This window comes from Schistocerca serialis, chromosome 6, assembly GCF_023864345.2.
Source record: "Schistocerca serialis cubense isolate TAMUIC-IGC-003099 chromosome 6, iqSchSeri2.2, whole genome shotgun sequence".
Lineage (NCBI taxonomy): Eukaryota > Metazoa > Arthropoda > Insecta > Orthoptera > Acrididae > Schistocerca > Schistocerca serialis.
Genome location: NC_064643.1, coordinates 695,715,276 through 695,736,053, shown reverse-complemented (window position 1 = coordinate 695,736,053; position 20,778 = coordinate 695,715,276). Strand labels below are relative to the sequence as shown.

The following is a 20,778-nucleotide window of genomic DNA, read 5'->3' as shown; positions in this document are numbered from 1 at the left end:
TGAGCACATATTTAAGCAGTATGAGCAATCTACATTACATTTAGCTGTTGGTATTTTATGTAGGTTTAAGAAAAGTCCCAATTATAAAGCAGGAGTAACCACTTCATATGATATAATTAATATTACCAAATCCAAAGTACCCCTGAAGTTGACAGATACTTGAAGCCTCAGCTGAAGTACACTTAGAGTTTAGCACTTTAAATACAAGTACACCCCACTTGTAACAGTCCTCCTTTTCTTACAATATTTACAATGCTCATTTAGCAGTTGCAAATTTAATCAAGGCTGTTGGAATATATTTGGTTGGAGATGGATATGCTACAAACAGACGAACAAGGGAACATTAAGAGATGTGACCATGTGTGTGTTACCAGTGCCCTGTCCCTGTCTTGATCTTTTAATATAGCTGGAAAAATTTTGCATTGAAATGTAATAAATAATGTAATGTCCTTGGTTGTAACTTATGAGTAATAAGAAATATTTCCAATTAAAGACAATGTTTATATCTAAACACATAGATGATGTGACTTACCGAACAAAAACACTGGCAGGTCGATAGACACACAAACAAACACAAACATACACACAAAATTCTAGCTTTTGCAACATACGGTTGCTTCGTCAGGAAAGAGGGAAGGAGAGGGAAAGACGAAAGGAAGTGGGTTTTAAGGGAGAGGGTAAGGAGTAATTCCAATCCCGGGAGCAGAAAGACTTACCTTAGGGAGAAAAAAGGACGGGTATACACTCGCACACACACACATATCCATCCACACATATACAAACACAAGCAGACATATTTGAAGACAAAGAGTTTGGGCAGAGATGTCAGTCAAGGCGGAAGTGCAGAGGCAAAGATGATGTTGAATGACAGGTGAGGTATGAGTGGCGGCAACTTGAAATTAGTGGAGATTGAGGCCTGGTGGGTAACGGGAAGAGAGGATATATTGAAGAGCAAGTTCCTATCTCCGGAGTTCGGATAGGTTGGTGTTGGTGGGAAGTATCCAGATAACCCGGACGGTGTAACACTGTGCCAGGTTGTGCTGGCCGTGCACCAAGGCATGTTTAGCCACAGGGTGATCCTCATTACCAACAAACACTGTCTGCCTGTGTCCATTCATGCGAATGGACAGTTTGTTGCTGGTCATTCCCACATAGAATGCATCACAGTGTAGGCAGGTCAGTTGGTAAATCACGTGGGTGCTTTCACATGTGGCTCTGCCTTTGATCGTGTACATCTTCCGGGTTACAGGACTGGAGTAGGTGGTGGTGGGAGGGTGCATGGGACAGGTTTTACACCGGGGGCGGTTACAAGGATAGGAGCCAGAGGGTAGGGAAGGTGGTTTGGGTATTTCATAGGGATGAACTAAGAGGTTACGAAGGTTAGGTGGATGGCGGAAAGACACTCTTGGTGGAGTGGGGAGGATTTCATGAAGGATGGATCTCATTTCAGCGCAGGATTTGAGGAAGTCGTATCCCTGCTGGTGAGCCACATTCAGAGTCTGGTCCAGTCCCGGAAAGTATCCTGTCACAAGTGGGGCACATTTGTGGTTCTTCTGTGGGGGATTCTGGGTTTGAGGGGATGAGGAAGTGGCTCTGGTTATTTGCTTCTGTACCGGGTCGGGAGGGTAGTTGCGGGATGCGAAAGCTGTTGTCAGGTTGTTGGTGTAATGGTTCAGGGATTCCGGACTGGAGCAGATTCGTTTGCCACGAAGACCTAGGCTGTAGGGAAGGGACTGTTTGATGTGGAATGGGTGGCAGCTGTCATAATGGAGGTACTGTTGCTTGTTGGTGGGTTTGATGTGGACGGACGTGTGAAGCTGGCCATTGGACAGGTGGAGGTCAACGTCAAGGAAAGTGGCATGGGATTTGGAGTAGGACCAGGTGAATCTGATGGAACCAAAGGAGTTGAGGTTGGAGAGGAAATTCTGGAGTTCTTCTTCACTGTGAGTCCAGATCATGAAAATGTCATCAATAAATCTGCAGCTTCATCCTGACCCACAACTTCTTCACTTTTGAAGGCCAGACATACCAACAATTAAAGGGAACAGCCATGGGTACCAGGATGGCCCCCTCGTACACCAACCTATTCATGGGTCGCTTAGAGGAAGCCTTCTTGGTTACGCAGGCCTGCCAACCCAAAGTTTGGTACAGATTTGTTGATGACATCTTCATGATCTGGACTCACAGTGAAGAAGAACTCCAGAATTTCCTCTCCAACCTCAACTCCTTTGGTTCCATCAGATTCACCTGGTCCTACTCCAAATCCCATGCCCCTTTCCTTGACATTGACCTCCACCTGTCCAATGGCCAGCTTCACATGTCCGTCCACATCAAGCCCACCAACAAGCAACAGTACCTCCATTATGACAGCTGCCACCCATTCCACATCAAACGGTCCCTTCCCTACAGCCTAGGTCTTCGTGGCAAACGAATCTGCTCCAGTCCGGAATCCCTGAACCATTACACCAACAACATACGGTTTTGCAACATACGGTTGCTTCGTCAGGAAAGAGGGAAGGAGAGGGAAAGACGAAAGGAAGTGGGTTTTAAGGGAGAGGGTAAGGAGTAATTCCAATCCCGGGAGCAGAAAGACTTACCTTAGGGAGAAAAAAGGACGGGTATACACTCGCACACACACACATATCCATCCACACATATACAAACACAAGCAGACATATTTGAAGACAAAGAGTTTGGGCAGAGATGTCAGTCAAGGCGGAAGTGCAGAGGCAAAGATGATGTTGAATGACAGGTGAGGTATGAGTGGCGGCAACTTGAAATTAGTGGAGATTGAGGCCTGGTGGGTAACGGGAAGAGAGGATATATTGAAGAGCAAGTTCCTATCTCCGGAGTTCGGATAGGTTGGTGTTGGTGGGAAGTATCCAGATAACCCGGACGGTGTAACACTGTGCCAGGTTGTGCTGGCCGTGCACCAAGGCATGTTTAGCCACAGGGTGATCCTCATTACCAACAAACACTGTCTGCCTGTGTCCATTCATGCGAATGGACAGTTTGTTGCTGGTCATTCCCACATAGAATGCATCACAGTGTAGGCAGGTCAGTTGGTAAATCACGTGGGTGCTTTCACATGTGGCTCTGCCTTTGATCGTGTACATCTTCCGGGTTACAGGACTGGAGTAGGTGGTGGTGGGAGGGTGCATGGGACAGGTTTTACACCGGGGGCGGTTACAAGGATAGGAGCCAGAGGGTAGGGAAGGTGGTTTGGGTATTTCATAGGGATGAACTAAGAGGTTACGAAGGTTAGGTGGATGGCGGAAAGACACTCTTGGTGGAGTGGGGAGGATTTCATGAAGGATGGATCTCATTTCAGCGCAGGATTTGAGGAAGTCGTATCCCTGCTGGTGAGCCACATTCAGAGTCTGGTCCAGTCCCGGAAAGTATCCTGTCACAAGTGGGGCACATTTGTGGTTCTTCTGTGGGGGATTCTGGGTTTGAGGGGATGAGGAAGTGGCTCTGGTTATTTGCTTCTGTACCGGGTCGGGAGGGTAGTTGCGGGATGCGAAAGCTGTTGTCAGGTTGTTGGTGTAATGGTTCAGGGATTCCGGACTGGAGCAGATTCGTTTGCCACGAAGACCTAGGCTGTAGGGAAGGGACTGTTTGATGTGGAATGGGTGGCAGCTGTCATAATGGAGGTACTGTTGCTTGTTGGTGGGTTTGATGTGGACGGACGTGTGAAGCTGGCCATTGGACAGGTGGAGGTCAACGTCAAGGAAAGTGGCATGGGATTTGGAGTAGGACCAGGTGAATCTGATGGAACCAAAGGAGTTGAGGTTGGAGAGGAAATTCTGGAGTTCTTCTTCACTGTGAGTCCAGATCATGAAAATGTCATCAATAAATCTGCAGCTTCATCCTGACCCACAACTTCTTCACTTTTGAAGGCCAGACATACCAACAATTAAAGGGAACAGCCATGGGTACCAGGATGGCCCCCTCGTACACCAACCTATTCATGGGTCGCTTAGAGGAAGCCTTCTTGGTTACGCAGGCCTGCCAACCCAAAGTTTGGTACAGATTTGTTGATGACATCTTCATGATCTGGACTCACAGTGAAGAAGAACTCCAGAATTTCCTCTCCAACCTCAACTCCTTTGGTTCCATCAGATTCACCTGGTCCTACTCCAAATCCCATGCCCCTTTCCTTGACATTGACCTCCACCTGTCCAATGGCCAGCTTCACATGTCCGTCCACATCAAGCCCACCAACAAGCAACAGTACCTCCATTATGACAGCTGCCACCCATTCCACATCAAACGGTCCCTTCCCTACAGCCTAGGTCTTCGTGGCAAACGAATCTGCTCCAGTCCGGAATCCCTGAACCATTACACCAACAACCTGACAACAGCTTTCGCATCCCGCAACTACCCTCCCGACCTGGTACAGAAGCAATAACCAGAGCCACTTCCTCATCCCCTCAAACCCAGAATCGCCCACAGAAGAACCACAAATGTGCCCCATTTGTGACAGGATACTTTCCGGGACTGGACCAGACTCTGAATGTGGCTCTCCAGCAGGGATACGACTTCCTCAAATCCTGCGCTGAAATGAGATCCATCCTTCATGAAATCCTCCCCACTCCACCAAGAGTGTCTTTCCGCTGTCCACCTAACCTTCGTAACCTCTTAGTTCATCCCTATGAAATCCCCAAACCACCTTCCCTACCCTCTGGCTCCTATCCTTGTAACCGCCCCCGGTGTAAAACCTGTCCCATGCATCCTCCCACCACCACCTACTCCAGTCCTGTAACCCGGAAGGTGTACACGATCAAAGGCAGAGCCACATGTGAAAGCACCCACGTGATTTACCAACTGACCTGCCTACACTGTGATGCATTCTATGTGGGAATGACCAGCAACAAACTGTCCATTCGCATGAATGGACACAGGCAGACAGTGTTTGTTGGTAATGAGGATCACCCTGTGGCTAAACATGCCTTGGTGCACGGCCAGCACATCTTGGCACAGTGTTACACCGTCCGGGTTATCTGGATACTTCCCACCAACACCAACCTATCCGAACTCCGGAGATAGGAACTTGCTCTTCAATATATCCTCTCTTCCTGTTACCCACCAGGCCTCAATCTCCACTAATTTCAAGTTGCCACCACTCATACCTCACCTGTCATTCAACATCATCTTTGCCTCTGCACTTCCGCCTTGACTGACATCTCTGCCCAAACTCTTTGTCTTCAAATATGTCTGCTTGTGTCTGTATATGTGTGGATGGATATGTGTGTGTGTGTGTGTGTGTGTGTGTGTGTGTGTGTGTGTGTGTGTGTGTGTGCGTGCGCGAGTGTATACCCGTCCTTTTTTCTCCCTAAGGTAAGTCTTTCTGCTCCCGGGATTGGAATGACTCCTTACCCTCTCCCTTAAAACGCACTTCCTTTCGTCTTTCCCTCTCCTTCCCTCTTTCCTGACGAAGCAACCGTTTGTTGCGAAAGCTAGAATTTTGTGTGTATGTTTGTGTTTGTTTGTGTGTCTATCGACCTGCCAGTGCTTTCATTCGGTAAGTCACATCATCTTTGTTTTTAGATATATTTTTCCCATGTGGAATGTTTCCCTCTATTATATAAAGACAATGTTTGTTAGACATAGTTTCAATCTAACTATATTTCATTTTGCAGTCATACTTGTCATCCTCTGTACAACTCGTTTTATTCTGGTTACCATCAGTGTGGAATATTTTTTCATGAAATTTACAGAATTTTAAATTGAGTACTATTTTGGAGAAGTAGCATTTCTCAATATGCACGTACAATTGTTAGTTTTAAACATTGGAACCACAAAGTGTCTGACGTGACTTGGTTCAGAATATCTTATTACATTAATTTACCCTGAATTTTTCAATTAATGTACACTTTCACTACTTATCCTCTTCCACTACTTATTCACTGAATGAATTCCTATCTTCAGTCACACCATGCTTCTGTACTCATCCCAAGTCACACTGTGCTTCTGTACTCATCCCTTGGCTCGTATCCTCTGTCTCTTACTCGTAGTTCAAAGTGGATGTCCACCTATTAAAGAACTTGCCACCCCAGTCAATGTAGTACCCTTACATGCTGCAAGAAAAGAGAAGGGTGAGGATGATTACATTTGCTGTCCATAATTGCTAATTCTTCATTGTGCTCTGTAGAGCCTATACTAAGGGGAAACTACTGTTAAATATTTAAAAATACTATTCATCCCTTCCCTTTACATTACATGAGGTGTTGATTTTTTTGTACAAAAAGCAACATACACTTTCCATTGCAACTACAGCAATTGTCATTAGAAGGATTTATAACTTCTGACACACTGTTTAAAATGCTATGCCCAGGCAGTAATGTATTTAATGGGGAGCGTTATTCACTGGAAAAGATTACTATTCACCCTTCTGGTGGAAAAGTGCTATTGTTCTGTTGAAGAATTTATTGACAACAGTTTCACAGTTTGAAAAAGTGAATTGTAAATTTAATTTTTTGTGTTCAGAAAACTATAATAAATATTTATGAAGCTGTATCCCAGAAATGTATGTAAAGTCATACAAACTTTCGTATTTCATATAAAAATCATTCTCATCATAAAACTTGGCATGCATCCTATACATAAAACCAAATGATTTGAGAATTGTATGTCACAAGATGATAAATCACATACACAAGATGAATGAATCACATTTCATATTGATGAAATGAGTCAAGGTATACTTTAACAGAGTTGTAGCAGCTCTTAGAAGTCAAATCTGTACATTCTCTTGACAATAAAATATCACTGTATTCGTAAATACTTTTTGCAGTTCATCATCATCATCATCATTTAAGACTGATTATGCCTTTCAGCATTCAGTCTGGAGCATAGCCCCCCTTATACAGTTCCTCCGTGATCCCCTATTCAGTGCTAACATTGGTACCTCTTCTGATGTTAAACCTATTACTTCAAAATCATTCTTAACCGAATCCAGGTACCTTCTCCTCAGTCTGCCCCGACTCCTCCTACCCTCTACTGCTGAATCCATGAGTCTCTTGGGTAAACTTGCTTCTCCCATGCGTGTAACATGACCCCACCATCTAAGCCTGTTCGCCCTGACTGCTACATCTATAGAGATCATTCCCAGTTTTTCTTTGATTTCCTCATTGTGGACACCCTCCTGCCATTGTTCCCATCTACTAGTACCTGCAATCATCCTAGCTACTTTCATATCCGTAACCTCAACCTTGTTGATAAGGTAACCTGAATCCACCCAGCTTTCGCTCCCATACAACAAAGTTGGTCGAAAGATTGAACGGTGCACAGATAACTTAGTCTTGGTACTGACTTCCTTCTTGCAGAAGAGAGTAGACCGTAGCTGAGCACTCACTGCATTAGCTTTGCTACACCTCGCTTCCAGTTCTTTCACTATGTTGCCATCCTGTGAGAATATGCATCCTAAGTACTTGAAACCGTCCACCTGTTCTAACTTTGTTCCTCCTATTTGGCACTCAATCCGTTTATATTTCTTTCCCACTGACATTACTTTCGTTTTGGAGATGCTAATCTTCTTACCATAGTCCTTACATTTCTGATCTAGCTCTGAAATATTACTTTGCAAACTTTCAATCGAATCTGCCATCACAACTAAGTCATCCGCATATGCAAGACTGCTTATTTTGTGTTCACATATCTTAATCTCACCCAGCCAGTCTATTGTTTTCAACATATGATCCATAAATAATATGAACAAGAGTGGAGACAGGTTGCAGCCTTGTCTTACCCCTGAAACTACTCTGAACCATGAACTCAATTTACCGTCAACTCTAACTGCTGCCTGACTATCCATGTAAAGACCTTTAATTCCTTGCAAAAGTTTGCCTCCTATTCCATAATCTTGTAGAACAGACAATAACTTCCTCCTAGGAACCCAGTCATATGCCTTTTCTAGATCTATAAAGCATAGATACAATTCCCTGTTCCACTCGTAACACTTCTCCATTATTTGCTGTAAGCTAAAGATCTGGTCCTGACAACCTCTAAGAGGCCTAAACCCACACTGATTTTCATCCAGTTTGTCCTCAACTAATACTCGCACTTTCCTTTCAGCAATACCTGAGAAGATTTTACCCACAACACTGATTAAGGAGATACCTCTGTAGTTGTTACAATCTTTTCTGTTTCCATGTTTAAAGATTGGTGTGATTGCTGCTTTTGTCCAGTCTGATGGAACCTGTCCCGACTCCCAGACCATTTCAATTATCCTGTGTAGCCATTTAAGACCTGACATTCCACTGTATTTGATGAGTTCCGACTTAATTTCATCCACCCCAGCCGCTTTATTGCGCTGCAATCTATTGACCATTTTCTCCACTTCCTCAAATGTGATGCTATTTCCATCATCATTCCTATCCCATTCTACCTCGAAATCTGAAACATTACTGATCGCATTTTCACCTACATTGAGCAACTCTTCAAAATATTCCCTCCATCTGCCCAAGGCATCCGCGGGATTCACCAGCAGTTTTCCTGACCTGTCCAAAATACTTGTCATTTCCTTCTTACCTCCCTTTCGAAGACTGCTAATTACACTCCAGAATGGTTTTCCAGCAGCTTGACCCATAGTCTCCAACCTGTTTCCAAATTCTTCCCATGATTTCTTCTTGGATGCTGCAATTATCTGTTTGGCTTTGTTTCTTTCTTCAACATAACTTTATCTGTCTACCTGGGTTCTGGTATGTAGCCATTTTTGATACGCCTTCTTTTTCCTTTTACAGGCTGCCTTGACTGTATCATTCCACCAAGCTGTTTGCTTCATCCTGCTTTTACACACTACTGTTCCAAGACATTCTTTAGCCACTTCTAGTACTGTGTCCCTGTACCTTGTCCATTGCTTTTCCAATGACTGTAATTGATTACATTCAACTAACTGGTACCTTTCTGATATCGCTGTTATGTACTTGTGCCTGATTTCCTTATCTGAAGTTTCTCCACTCTTATCCTCCTACGTATGGACCTGACCTCCTGCACTTTCGGCCTCACAATCCCAATTTCACTGTAGATTAAATAATGATCAGTGTCATCAAAGAATCCCCTGAATACATGTGTGTCCCTCACAGCCTTCCTGAATTCCTGATCTGTTATTATATAGTCAATGACAGATCTGGTTCCCCTGCCTTCCCAAGTATACCGGTGAATGTTCTTATGTTTAAAAAAGGAGTTTGTGATTACTAAGCCCATACTGGCACAGAAATCCAAGAGTTGTTTCCCGTTCCTGTTGGCCTCCATATCCTCTCCAAATTTACCCATAACCTTTTCATACCCTTCTGTTCGATTTCCAATCTTGGCTTTAAAATCACCCATGAGCAGAACACTGTCCTTGTCCTTTACTCTAACAACTACATCACTGAGTGCCTCATAAAAACTATCCATCTTATCTTGATCTGCCCTTCACAATGCGAATATACTGACACAATCCTAATTTTCTTGCTAGACACTGTCAAATCTATCCACATCAGTCGTTCGTTTAAATACCTTATTGCAACTATGCTGGGTTCCATTTCTTTCCTGATGTAAAGCCCTACACCCCATTGTGCTATTCCTGCTTTGACTCCAGACAGGTAGACCTTGTATTCTCCCACTAACTCTTCTTTCTCACCCCTTACCCGAATGTCACTAACAGCTAAAACGTCCAGCCCCATCTTACTTGCAGCCTCTTCCAGTTCTACCTTCTTCCCAGAGTAGCCCCCATTGATATTAATAGCTCCCCATCTCATTACCATTTGTTTGCCAAGTCGTATCTTAGGAGTCCCTGGTTTGTCAGTTAGAGGTGGGACTCCGTCACCTCCAAAGGTCCGAGGCATTTTGCTCTGATTGTTGCCAGCATCATATTTAAAGTACCAGGGAAGCAGGTTGCTAGCCTTACTTGCCCCGAGTCCCGTTGGGTTTTACCCCTAACGGCTGAGGGACTAACCGGTGGATTTGGTAGTCTTTGCCGTATGAGCACAAAGCTGACCACGACGCAGAATATGTCCAAGATGCCCAGCCTTAATCTGAAGTAACTGGTATCCCGACTGTCGGGACCACTTACTAGGCCGCTCATACGTTGCCCGTGGTTCATGAACTAGGACATGACTACAGGAACCCACACCATGAACCACATGTTAGTTAAATGCAACCTAAAAATTGTACAGGAAAGCTATTGCTTTGGAGGAAAACACTGCTGCTTTTTCACTTACACTAAATAGCTATTGTTTTCTCCTACTGATTAATTAATATTTTTATGAATATTTTGTAAAAGTAAACAACTGAAAATCCAGGATGAAATGACAACAATATTATGTAAAGAATCAATTAATGATAATATAATGTAAATGAACAGAACAGATAAAAAAATCCACTCACCAAGCAGTGGCAGGGGAACACACACACACACACACACACACACACACACACACACACACATAAATTTAACTTTTACAAGCTTTTGGAGCCAGAGGCTCCTTCTTCTTGTGGAAGAGCTGAAGGGGAAAGAAGAGGGATGGAGGAAAAGGACTGGAGAGGCTTAGGAAAAGTGTTACGGTTTAGAAAAGTCGCCTGGACTCCCGGGTCAGGGGAGGTTTACCAGATGAGATGAGAAGGGGACTGCACCGAACGAGATTTGAAAAACCTGAGATCTTACAGGTGGAAACCAGGGTAATATGCAAGACAGAGATTACTACTAAAACATCTTTTCACTCTTATTAACTCATGCACGAGATTATTACTAAAATATCGTAAAAGTTAAATCCTTTTGTGTGTGTGTTCCCTTGTCACTGCTTGGTGAGTAGATTTTTTTATCTGTCCATTTGCATAATATTATGAAAAGGATAGATTGCTACTCACGATATAGAGCAGATGTTGAGCCGCAGACAGCCACGATAAGAAGACGTTTGTTTTTGGCCAAAAGCCCTTCTTCTAAAATTGACAATACACACATATTCATGCAAGCACAATTCACATGCACATGACTATTGTCTTTGATTGCTGGGGTCAGACTCATGTGTTTTGCAGTTTTTTTTATTGTGCCTGTCTGGGACTCAACATCTTCTCTATATGGCAACTATCCTTTTGATGTGCGTGTAATGACTATGTTTCCATTGATGGCTCGGGATTGGAAGTGTTTTGTCATATCATTGCTGTTCTATCAAATGAGTAATGAGCTTTATTTATACATCTCAGAATGTTTCTGGTTGTACTAATTCTTGTTTGCTCTTTCTGATACTTTTGTTTCATAGTACACAATTTTACTTTTGAAATGACTTCCCAGTCTCTCTCTCTCTCTCTCTCTCTCTCTCTCTCTCTCTCTCTGCTTTTTTCCTATATTAAACCTTACTTTATTGAGCCTCATTTTACTTTTGAAGATCAATGATAAACTATTTGACAACACAGTGTATATTTGACGTAGAGACTATTTTAAAAATGTTTGCTGTTATAACAGTTTCTTTATTTTTTTGCAGTGTCAGTGTGGCTGATGTCATTGATTGGAAGTCTTGCATTCCCGACATTTTTGGTTCTATGGTACACAGTGCTTGTGTTTGAGTTATTCATTCCCATAACTGGAAGAATTGGACCAGACAAAAATCCTGAAATATTTATTGGAGGAATATCCTTTTTAATGTGCATACTAGCCACAAGTTATTTGGTATGTTAAAATTTTTAATTTACATGTAGAAAAGTCATAGTAAATTACGATTTTTTAAAATAATTCTAATCAGATTTTGTTTTCTCTGCCTTTGTGTGGAACACATTGCATTGTGTGTGTGTGTGTGTGTGTGTGTGTGTGAGAGAGAGAGAGAGAGAGAGAGAGAGAGAGATTACCATATGTCGCTGGACAGCAGGCATATTGAATAACTAATTGTCTATTGGTGTGCAATGTCTACCTGGCCTACTCCAGTCTTACTGAAAATGAATGGAGTGTAGGAATATTAATAATATCAGAAATGGAAGAAGAGCACATATCTGCCAGCTGCTATAACAGAGAGAGACTGAAAAGCACCTTTATTGAATCTTTAGCTTGCAGCATTCTTCAAAGCTCATTCATCCCACTCCGTCCCACCCAATCATTTTTATTTGTTTGCTGTGCTTAACATGCAACAATTTTGATGGTATTAGGTCATCTAGAGAAGAATAAGAAATATATGACCATGGCACTTTGTAAGGCACTAAACATAGAATCCAAAAGGAATTGGAAAACCCTCATTCCAGACATGTATCCAGTATCTTTAAAAATAGACTGTTATGTATGTCCACCATTTTGTTGATGTTACCTCTGTTTGTGTCAGTGTGTGTCATCTGTATCTGATCATACCACCTTAGATACCTATCTTACATGAAACCTATAATTTCATTCTTGTCACTGAAACTATGCTTGGTTTTATCACTGTTATTTCACACAAATCAAGGTCACTTGTACCTGAGGCTTCCATGAGCTAGGTGCTTCCAGTTGTTGAATTCAGAACATAATCATTGATTTGTCACTCAGAAACTGTAATTGAATATAAATCCTTAATTTTTTTCCAACAGTTAGTTTTTAAAATTTTACTTATCTGATCACTTTGTGATCCTGCAGCTGCCGCTGCTTGCCTTGATGTGAGTTCCCACTTATGTAAAAATCATACTCCAGTCAGGAATTTCCATTGTTGTGTTATATTTATGTTTCTGTCACATGAAGCGAACTGGGAAACGCCCAGGTATACACTTTTATGAATTTCAAATCTCCCCTTATAACCTTCATATTCAAGGCACAGGTTCTATTTCCAGTCCAGATCGCCGCATTTATAAGCTGACAATGTCACCACTGTTTTTACCAGGTACCACAGAGTGTAAGACACTGAACTCATTTTTGGAAGGTGAGGCTCAAATCCAGCCATCCAAATTCAAATTCTGTGTTGTCCTATCACTTAAATATGACTGCCATAATGGTTCTTCTGAATAGCATGATTTCCTCCTGCATTATTGTACAACTGGACAAGTGTTCTGTCTCTAATGATGTACTCAAAAATGTTTTAAACTCTAACCTTAATTTTCTTTCTCCTTCCTTCACTGCTCTTCTGTTCTGTAACTATTGTTCTTATTTATATACGAATGTATTTGTTATATTTTCATAACTTTCAAGGTTGGTTAATTCTGTCACTAGTGAGAAATTTCTTTTTCATGTTGTGATTTAAAACTGGTGTGGACTAGAATCCAGAAACCATATTCCCTTGTAAGACCAGGATTTCATAAGTAGTACTCTAATATCGTATCAGATACACCTAAAATTGTACCTGTTCTGTGAAGAGAAGTTTCATAGTATTAGTTGAATCTTTATTACATTCTGCAGCTCTTCCTCACATATTTCACCAGTGCCTCTTAATTATTTTTCTGTCTTACTATGCTCTTGGATTTTTGGATTTTGTCCTGTTACCAGATGTGTCTTTCCCACCGTCTCAAAAATTCCATCACTGACAAGAAATACTCCCCCCCCCCCTTTCTCTCTGACACACACACACACACACACACACACACACACACACACACCAGTACAGCTTCATTGTGCCAGCTGAATAAACAGTGCAGTGTCTGGAGTTTGACAGGCAGACTGTGGTAAGTGTTTGCATCAGATGGAGTGGGTGAAGGAAGGAAAGAGGAAAGGAACAGGAAAGAAGGTAGGCAAAGGGTGGCTAATGGCTCAGATGCAGGCAGGACGTGTAGAGATAGAAATTCGAGAGGCAGAGGCAGCAGGTGCAGAGCCCCATCTCAATCCACTCCCCATGTTATAGTCACAGTGCACTGCACGAAATCACTAGTTCTGGTGCCCGTATGTCATTTTCCTATCTCATGCACCTGCTGCCTCCCTCCAAGCCACCAGCCACTCTTCCCTAACTCCACCTTCCTTCCTCTCCCTAAATCTTTTCTCCCTTTGCCTTCTCCGTCTGTCAGAGCCCATCAGCTCAGTCCGCTGAACTGCAGCCTCAGTGTTCTGTATTTTGACAGTGCAATGTAACTGTACAGGTGTGTGTGTGTGTGTGTGTGTGTGTGTGTGTGTGTGTGTGTACACGTGCATGTGTGTGCTCTACTTCGAAAAATGATTTGCATGAAAGATAGCTAAGTTTTCAGTCATGTTTGTGCGGCTGTTGACTCAATGTCTGTACTATTTTGTGAATTGTTTCCTGTACTTTTAAACCATTTACATTCTGCTAGATCCTTCCATATGATATTTCCAGTTTTGTTTTGTAATTAGTATTTAGTATCAACTCAAACTAAAATTACTTATTGGGTGTTAAGTGTTAGACATTAGTACCAATAAGTGAAAAGTATTGGTTTGGTTATTACTACAGCTGTGACTACAGGTTAAAGATTGAAAATGTAGTTTTATGTGCCCAGTCAATAGACTGGTCTCAGATTAGTGTGGCACAATGTTCAGTCCAAGGATTTGTATTGATGTGTGAGTAGTGAAACACAAAGAATAATATATTTTTCAGCAGCAGCTGAGTTCATCTGATGTGTTATGCTATTTTGAAGCAGCACAGCTAAGCTCAGCGACTGAATGCAGTCTAGAGAACATGTAACTAATAGTCTCTCATTAACCGTATACGTTGACTCACATCAAAGTACAGGTCCTTTCATAATAACAGTTTGTCAACTATGTGAAGTCTCTCATTGACTAGATATGTTGAGTGATGCCAAGGTAGTTGTCCTTTCATAATAATAGTTTATCCACTTTGTGGAGGTCCACCAGGTTCATAGAAAAAACAGGAAAGGACTTATCATTGCTAAAAAGAAAACTCTGAGGTAGGAATAGTTTCCCAAAATGAAGATGACTGACCTCTCATTTGCCAATGAATGGTGGGAGACACATAGAGAGACACACAAAGATCACATAGGCTCATTAACTTTGTCAGCTTCTGCTCTATTTCTAATTTTAACTGTTTATGAAAACATATATATGCATTGGGCACCACACACACCTACCCCTGCTTGAAAACTGCTGAGTTTCTACAATCTTTATGTGTGAGTATGTACCACCTGTGACTTGCCTGCAGATAGATGGACGCATATCCTTATGTTTGGATGTAGAGATTAAACATTTGTTTTTTCAGTTTGGAAGAAAACCCTCACATTAACAAATTATCTTTCTGTGTTTGTGTACATATCAATTGTGTAGAAATGGCTAATGACAGCCTAGGTGGGAAGTTTCAAAACAATACACACTACATTGCAGAGTGAAAGATTCATTCTGGAAGCAACCATTAGGCCATGGTTGAGCCATTTCTCTGCAGTACCCTTTCTTCTTGTAATGCTGGTCCAAAAGGGATGCCGGAGAGATTATGAGAAACTGGATAGTAAGACAGTGGTACTAGCAGAATTGAAGATTGGAGACCACCCGTGAATTGTGAATGAATTGCTCCATTAGAAAGAATTTTACCCATGGAAGACAAGTTTCTGGGTTTGTATTCCTGTCTAGCACACAGTTTTAATCTGCCAGGAAATTTGAAAACAGCACACACTGTGCTGTAGAATGAAAGCTTCATTCTGTTACTTGAGCGATTCTGTCAGCACATGTGTTATTGTTTTGTTTGATTTACGAAGTTCAAATATGATGTTGGGCATTCCTGGATGAAATTCAAATAACAGAATGTGTAAAGAAAATTACTTACCATGTAGTTGAGGTTTTAGGCTTTGAACAGGCAAGTAAAATATACTGTAACATTGGTGAGCTTTTGCACAGTGTACTTCTTCAGAGTTAACTCCAAAAGTTTTATGTTATTGTCAGTCAGCACTTAATAAGCATGTTGTTTGGAAGTTGAGCAACCTTTACAATCATGTTTATGTGCCTGTGATCTGCTCTATACCTCAGCTATACAGTGAGTGATTACCTTTACTTACTTGGGGTTAATAGAATAACAGCAATAACAATAACATTAGATTAAAAATGAAATATCACATTGCCACTTACCTTACTTGATAAGTAAGAGCTCTATGCAATGCTTATGATACACTTGGAAAAAAAAAGAAAGAAAATGGGAGGAACAAGGGTGGGAAGAGAGGGAGAAACAAGAGACAACACAGAAGCTCTTGCACTTACTGTTACTGTGTGAAGAAGTTGTAGTAGTATGAAGGAGAGTCAGATGTTATTAACATTTTTGATTTTACAGTGTATTTTCAAAAAAATGTTGGTTTGTCATGTACATTATTTTCCAACATATTCTCTTTTCTTTTTAATGCACTTGGTCCAGCAGTCTATAAGCTTGCATGTTTCTGTAAAGAAGAAGGTTTTCTGTTGGTCATGAAGCCATTTTTGACATACTTTCTGTGCACAGCATCTGAGAAAAATTAATGACCTCAAAAAACTTCCTTGAGTGGCCCAAGAAAAAAAATGAAAGTCAGAGGGAGCAAAATGTGGGCTGTAGGAAGCGCATTGTAGCAGCTGTGAACACAATTTATTGACAGTTTTAACAGTGTGGTGAGTCACATGCAGTTATTATCATGCAAGAGCAACAGTTTCTTTGACAACAGAGCTCATTGTTTGCTAGAAATTACTGGCTTTTGTGTGTTTGTCAACAAATCGCTGTAAGACTCATTGTTGATGGTTGTTCCGTTTGTCATATGTTCCATTATAGGCCAAATTTGCATCCTAAATAATGTTTAGCATAACCTTTCGTGCTAATGAGAGTGTCTGTAATTTTTTGTCTTTGGTTATCCAGAGTTAAAAACTCATACTGTGGTGTGTTGATTTTGGCTCATAATGGTGAATCCATATTTCATCAACAGTGACTATCCTGGTCAGAAATGATTCGCCTTCCCTGTTACAATGATGGAGTAAGTATTGGGAACTGTCCACATGTTTGATGTTGAGCTCTTAAGTAAGGTGTCTCGGAACCCATCACGCAGAAACTTTATGGAAGCTGAGTTCGGCGTGAAAGGTATGATAAGCAGAATCATGATCAGTGTCATAGTAACTTGCTTATCCACTAAAATCATGTATTGAGATTGCTGAATCTTTTGGACTCTGTTGGATGAACATTCTGATCAGTCTTCATATGTCACACAACCAGCCACTTTCAGACATCTTGATTCACAAATAAATGCTTTTACATCATGTAGCACTGCCCCATGTGCTGAAAGTCTACAGTGAATTTCAGGTCCTTTGACCCCTTCTGACCAGAGAAATTGAGTAACTGCACATTGTTCCTCCTTGGTACAAACTGGCAGCATAATGGACGCGTTTACATTGTCACTGACAGGATGCAGCCATAGTGGTCAGAATCAAATGGCATGTGTATGACTACAATGGTACCAACTAAAAGTTTGTATCCATAGAAGGCAATGTTAGAATTATGAAGAAGTGTTATGACAAAAGTGTAGATAATTTTTGACACGCGTTCGTAGTACTATTAGTACTTATTGAAACTGCAGCAAGAAGAAGTATTGCCTTATATTTCCATTTATGTTGTCACATAAATGAAAATTTACATTACTAAAAAAAACACATTATTTCTTTTCCAGACACCACTAATTGTGCTGGTGAAAAAAGGTGGAACATTTCTCGGTATTCTATTAGCCTTGCATTTGGCGGCATTGCTAGCTGCAATTGCCACTTCTTCTTTATTTCCATACAGTGCCAATGTACTGTCTCCCACAACACAGAGGATATATGCTTTTGTAAGTATTGATAGTTATTCCTAAGTGAAAACTAACTGGTTTCTTGTTTCGAGGGAAAAACCTCATTGATGTTGTTGATTTCTTGCTCTTGCTTTATGTGCAGAGTACTATATTAGGTGAAATTAAGGAAGTTGGTATAATATATAACTTAACTATGATTTAATTGGAATTTAGTTTTTTTTTCATCGATGTAATGTAACACGAAGTTGACTAGGTAATTTATTTCCACTTTGTGTGGCCAAGTGATAATATTTCTATGCCTATTGAAATTGTACCTGTCAGTGTCATATTCATGATATTTCACGATACCTATTATAGGCTTCTAGGGATTGTAAAGGGAATTTAGTAGATAATGTTTTGATAACAAATGCGCGTCCAGAAATGCACTGTGACATGGGGACATGGGTAATGTTCCGAGTCCTTGTCATTGAGTTTTCTTCTACATAACAAAGGACATCCTCTTCAAATTCTAGAGTGAGGTGTGCCTTCGAACACAACAGTTAACCCTAGTTGCGAATGTACCAGTTTGTAGCAGCTGTTACTGTAGTTGGACAAAAATGGTATGTGATGTCATAATTACAACAGGAACCAACGACTGTGCCCCCTTCTGAGTTTGTGCACATACTATAGAGCAGGAGATTTGAAACAGACCCAGTCTTCCGAATTGTATTATATCCAAACTGCCCATTTCTGGACATGGGATCCCTATCAAAACTTGGTAGAAAAAGTCCCCTCTACAATCCCTTGAAACCTCTTATAGGAACTGTGAAACAATCTGTAAAATATATCACTAGCTACTGCAGAATCACATTTGCAATAGTGTAGGATAAACTGTGTGTTCCTGGTCATTATGTTTCATTTTCAGTACTGCCACAGATTACTCGTTATTGTGATTTACTGAGTGTACAAACTTTTGGCTCTGGCATTTGTGCATCTATTTTACCATAATACTTTCACTTTAATGTACTTATGATGGCTTTCCATGAACTGCTGACAAGGCTTGTTGTTTGTATGATGCTAGTTACCAATCACATATTTATCACAACCTTCCTTCCCCTGCCAGCTCTGCTGTTCTTTTCTCTTATGGATGCTAGTGCAGCAGCACAGCAGGAGAGGATTTGTAGACCTTGGAAATGAAAGGGGGGAGGGGTTGGAGGGGGGAGGGGTACGGGTGCAGGAAATGAGTGACAAATTGAAACTTTGATCTGGTCTGTTTGGTATACACTGCCTGAAAAAAGGCAGGGATTCCAGGTTATAGAATGCTGGTCTAGCACAAAATTTCAAGTTGTCACAAAAATGTACTCTCCATTCTCTCTGCACACTGAATTGAACTGTTGGTTTCTGTGTGTGTTTATCACCAGGTTATTTTCCTGGTTTTTGAGTCCCCCATATCATTGTTGTTGTTGTTGTGGTCTTCAGTTCTGAGACTGGTTTGATGCAGCTCTCCATGCTACTCTATCCTGTGCCCCATATCATACCTACAGAAAATGTCAACTTGATTGGTGACGTTCACAAGCTCAGATTGGACTATGGTGGGAAGGGAATTTGCTGTGTTTTTTCAATAGAGCTTTTCTGGCATTTGCAGTAACCAAGTAAGAGAAAAAACCACAGGCAACCTTATGTGCCTATGAGAAGTAGTGAATTGCAACTTCTTATCTATTTGTTTTTAGTAAAGATATTTAGCTGAAAGAGTTTCCATATTTTGCATTTCTAGCATAATGTGAACTGACTATAGTACAGTCTCAGACCACCACTAGTGCTTCAATTTTGCAAACCGTAGAAGTGGTTGTCTGCCTTGGAGCAGCAATGCTCTGTGAATTAGTGTTCATTTAGCTGCTTGTGCTTTATGTTTGTGTGACGTTATACTGTCACTTTCAGTGCCGTGTAAAAGACATCACAACTAGTTTTCCATATTTTTATTTTTATTTTTATTGTTTAGCAGTTAGAATGGATGCAAACTGTGCTTGTTGTGTGGGGACACCAAATGAGTTGGACACTATCTGGAAACAGCTGGAAGCTGTTTTGGTCACCCTTGACAGGCACCAGGCTGCTGCTCTAATTTTCAGCACTGTTGGGGCATCTTTAGTCAAAGCTAAAATACCTGTGGTACTATTGGAATCTCCTAGAAACCTCTCTGAAAGGGAGGTTGAGTGACAGACAGAGGTTGGTTTGTGTATTTTTAGTGGAGGACAAATGAGAGTACTGACTGCACAGCTTCACATCATGCCTTAACATCAAATGTGAGGTGCTGCCCAAAGCCGGTAACACATCTGAACTGGCATAGGATGCATCTGTTGTGCCAGTGACATTTCCCTGCCAGGCCTTGGCAAGCACAGAGAAAGGATATGGTGGTCAATACCTCCAAGTTGTGGCAGAGGCTCTGCCAGCACTTTCTGAATACAGTGGGTGCCAGTGGTTGCAGATAATGGCTCATATCTGCATGAATAACACATCCCTACCTGGGTTCTGATGCCATCCTATCAGTTCTTTTAGGTGAATGGCTGAATTGATGAAGACATCAAGCTTTGCATGTGGAATGGAATTCCAGCTCACTATTTACAATATAAGACCTATTACTGAATGTAGTCCTGTGATTAGTAGCAGAGTGGAAGGGCTAAACCTGAGGCTCAGACAATTCTGCACCAATCTCAGATAAGAATTTCTTGATCTCTGCTAGCAGATGGATTATGGTAGGTAAGGAGTGCATTATAGGACCAGGATACATGTGGTGTGCATGTTTTTTTACTCCATGTGTTACTCGTTGGAGGAAACTTACGTCATTGCAGATCAGAAAGAGAAAATATTAATGCTGTGTTATTAAGTTGCAGGAACATACAAGGTAAGGTACCAGAATTAATATTGCTTATTAAAGGTTATAATGCCAACGTATTATTAGGAACAGAAAGATGGCTAAAATCAGTGGTGAAATATTAAATTCAGATAGGGATACGTATAATAAGGAATAGGCTATACCCCAGTCGTGGCAGCATATTTATTGCCATAAAGAACTCTATAATAATCAGTTATATTATAACAGATTCCAAATATGAAATAATCTGGATGAAGGAAAACAGGAAAGATGGGTCAGACATGATAATCACATGCTCTTATAGAACTCTTGGCTCA

The 20,778-nt window shown here is 41.2% G+C and overlaps 1 protein-coding gene across 3 annotated transcripts in view; it reads left to right on the top strand.

The window, feature by feature from the left end:
* The window catches only part of LOC126483791 (endoplasmic reticulum metallopeptidase 1-like), a 237,637-nt gene that overhangs the window by 156,959 nt on the left and 59,900 nt on the right, over positions 1 to 20,778 (top strand). For all 3 annotated transcript variants that reach the window (XM_050106960.1, XM_050106958.1, XM_050106959.1), the window contains 2 exons: positions 11,466 to 11,650; positions 17,497 to 17,652. In XM_050106960.1, the coding sequence (XP_049962917.1) occupies positions 11,466 to 11,650; positions 17,497 to 17,652 (341 nt within the window). The remainder of the gene's footprint in view (positions 1 to 11,465; positions 11,651 to 17,496; positions 17,653 to 20,778) is intronic.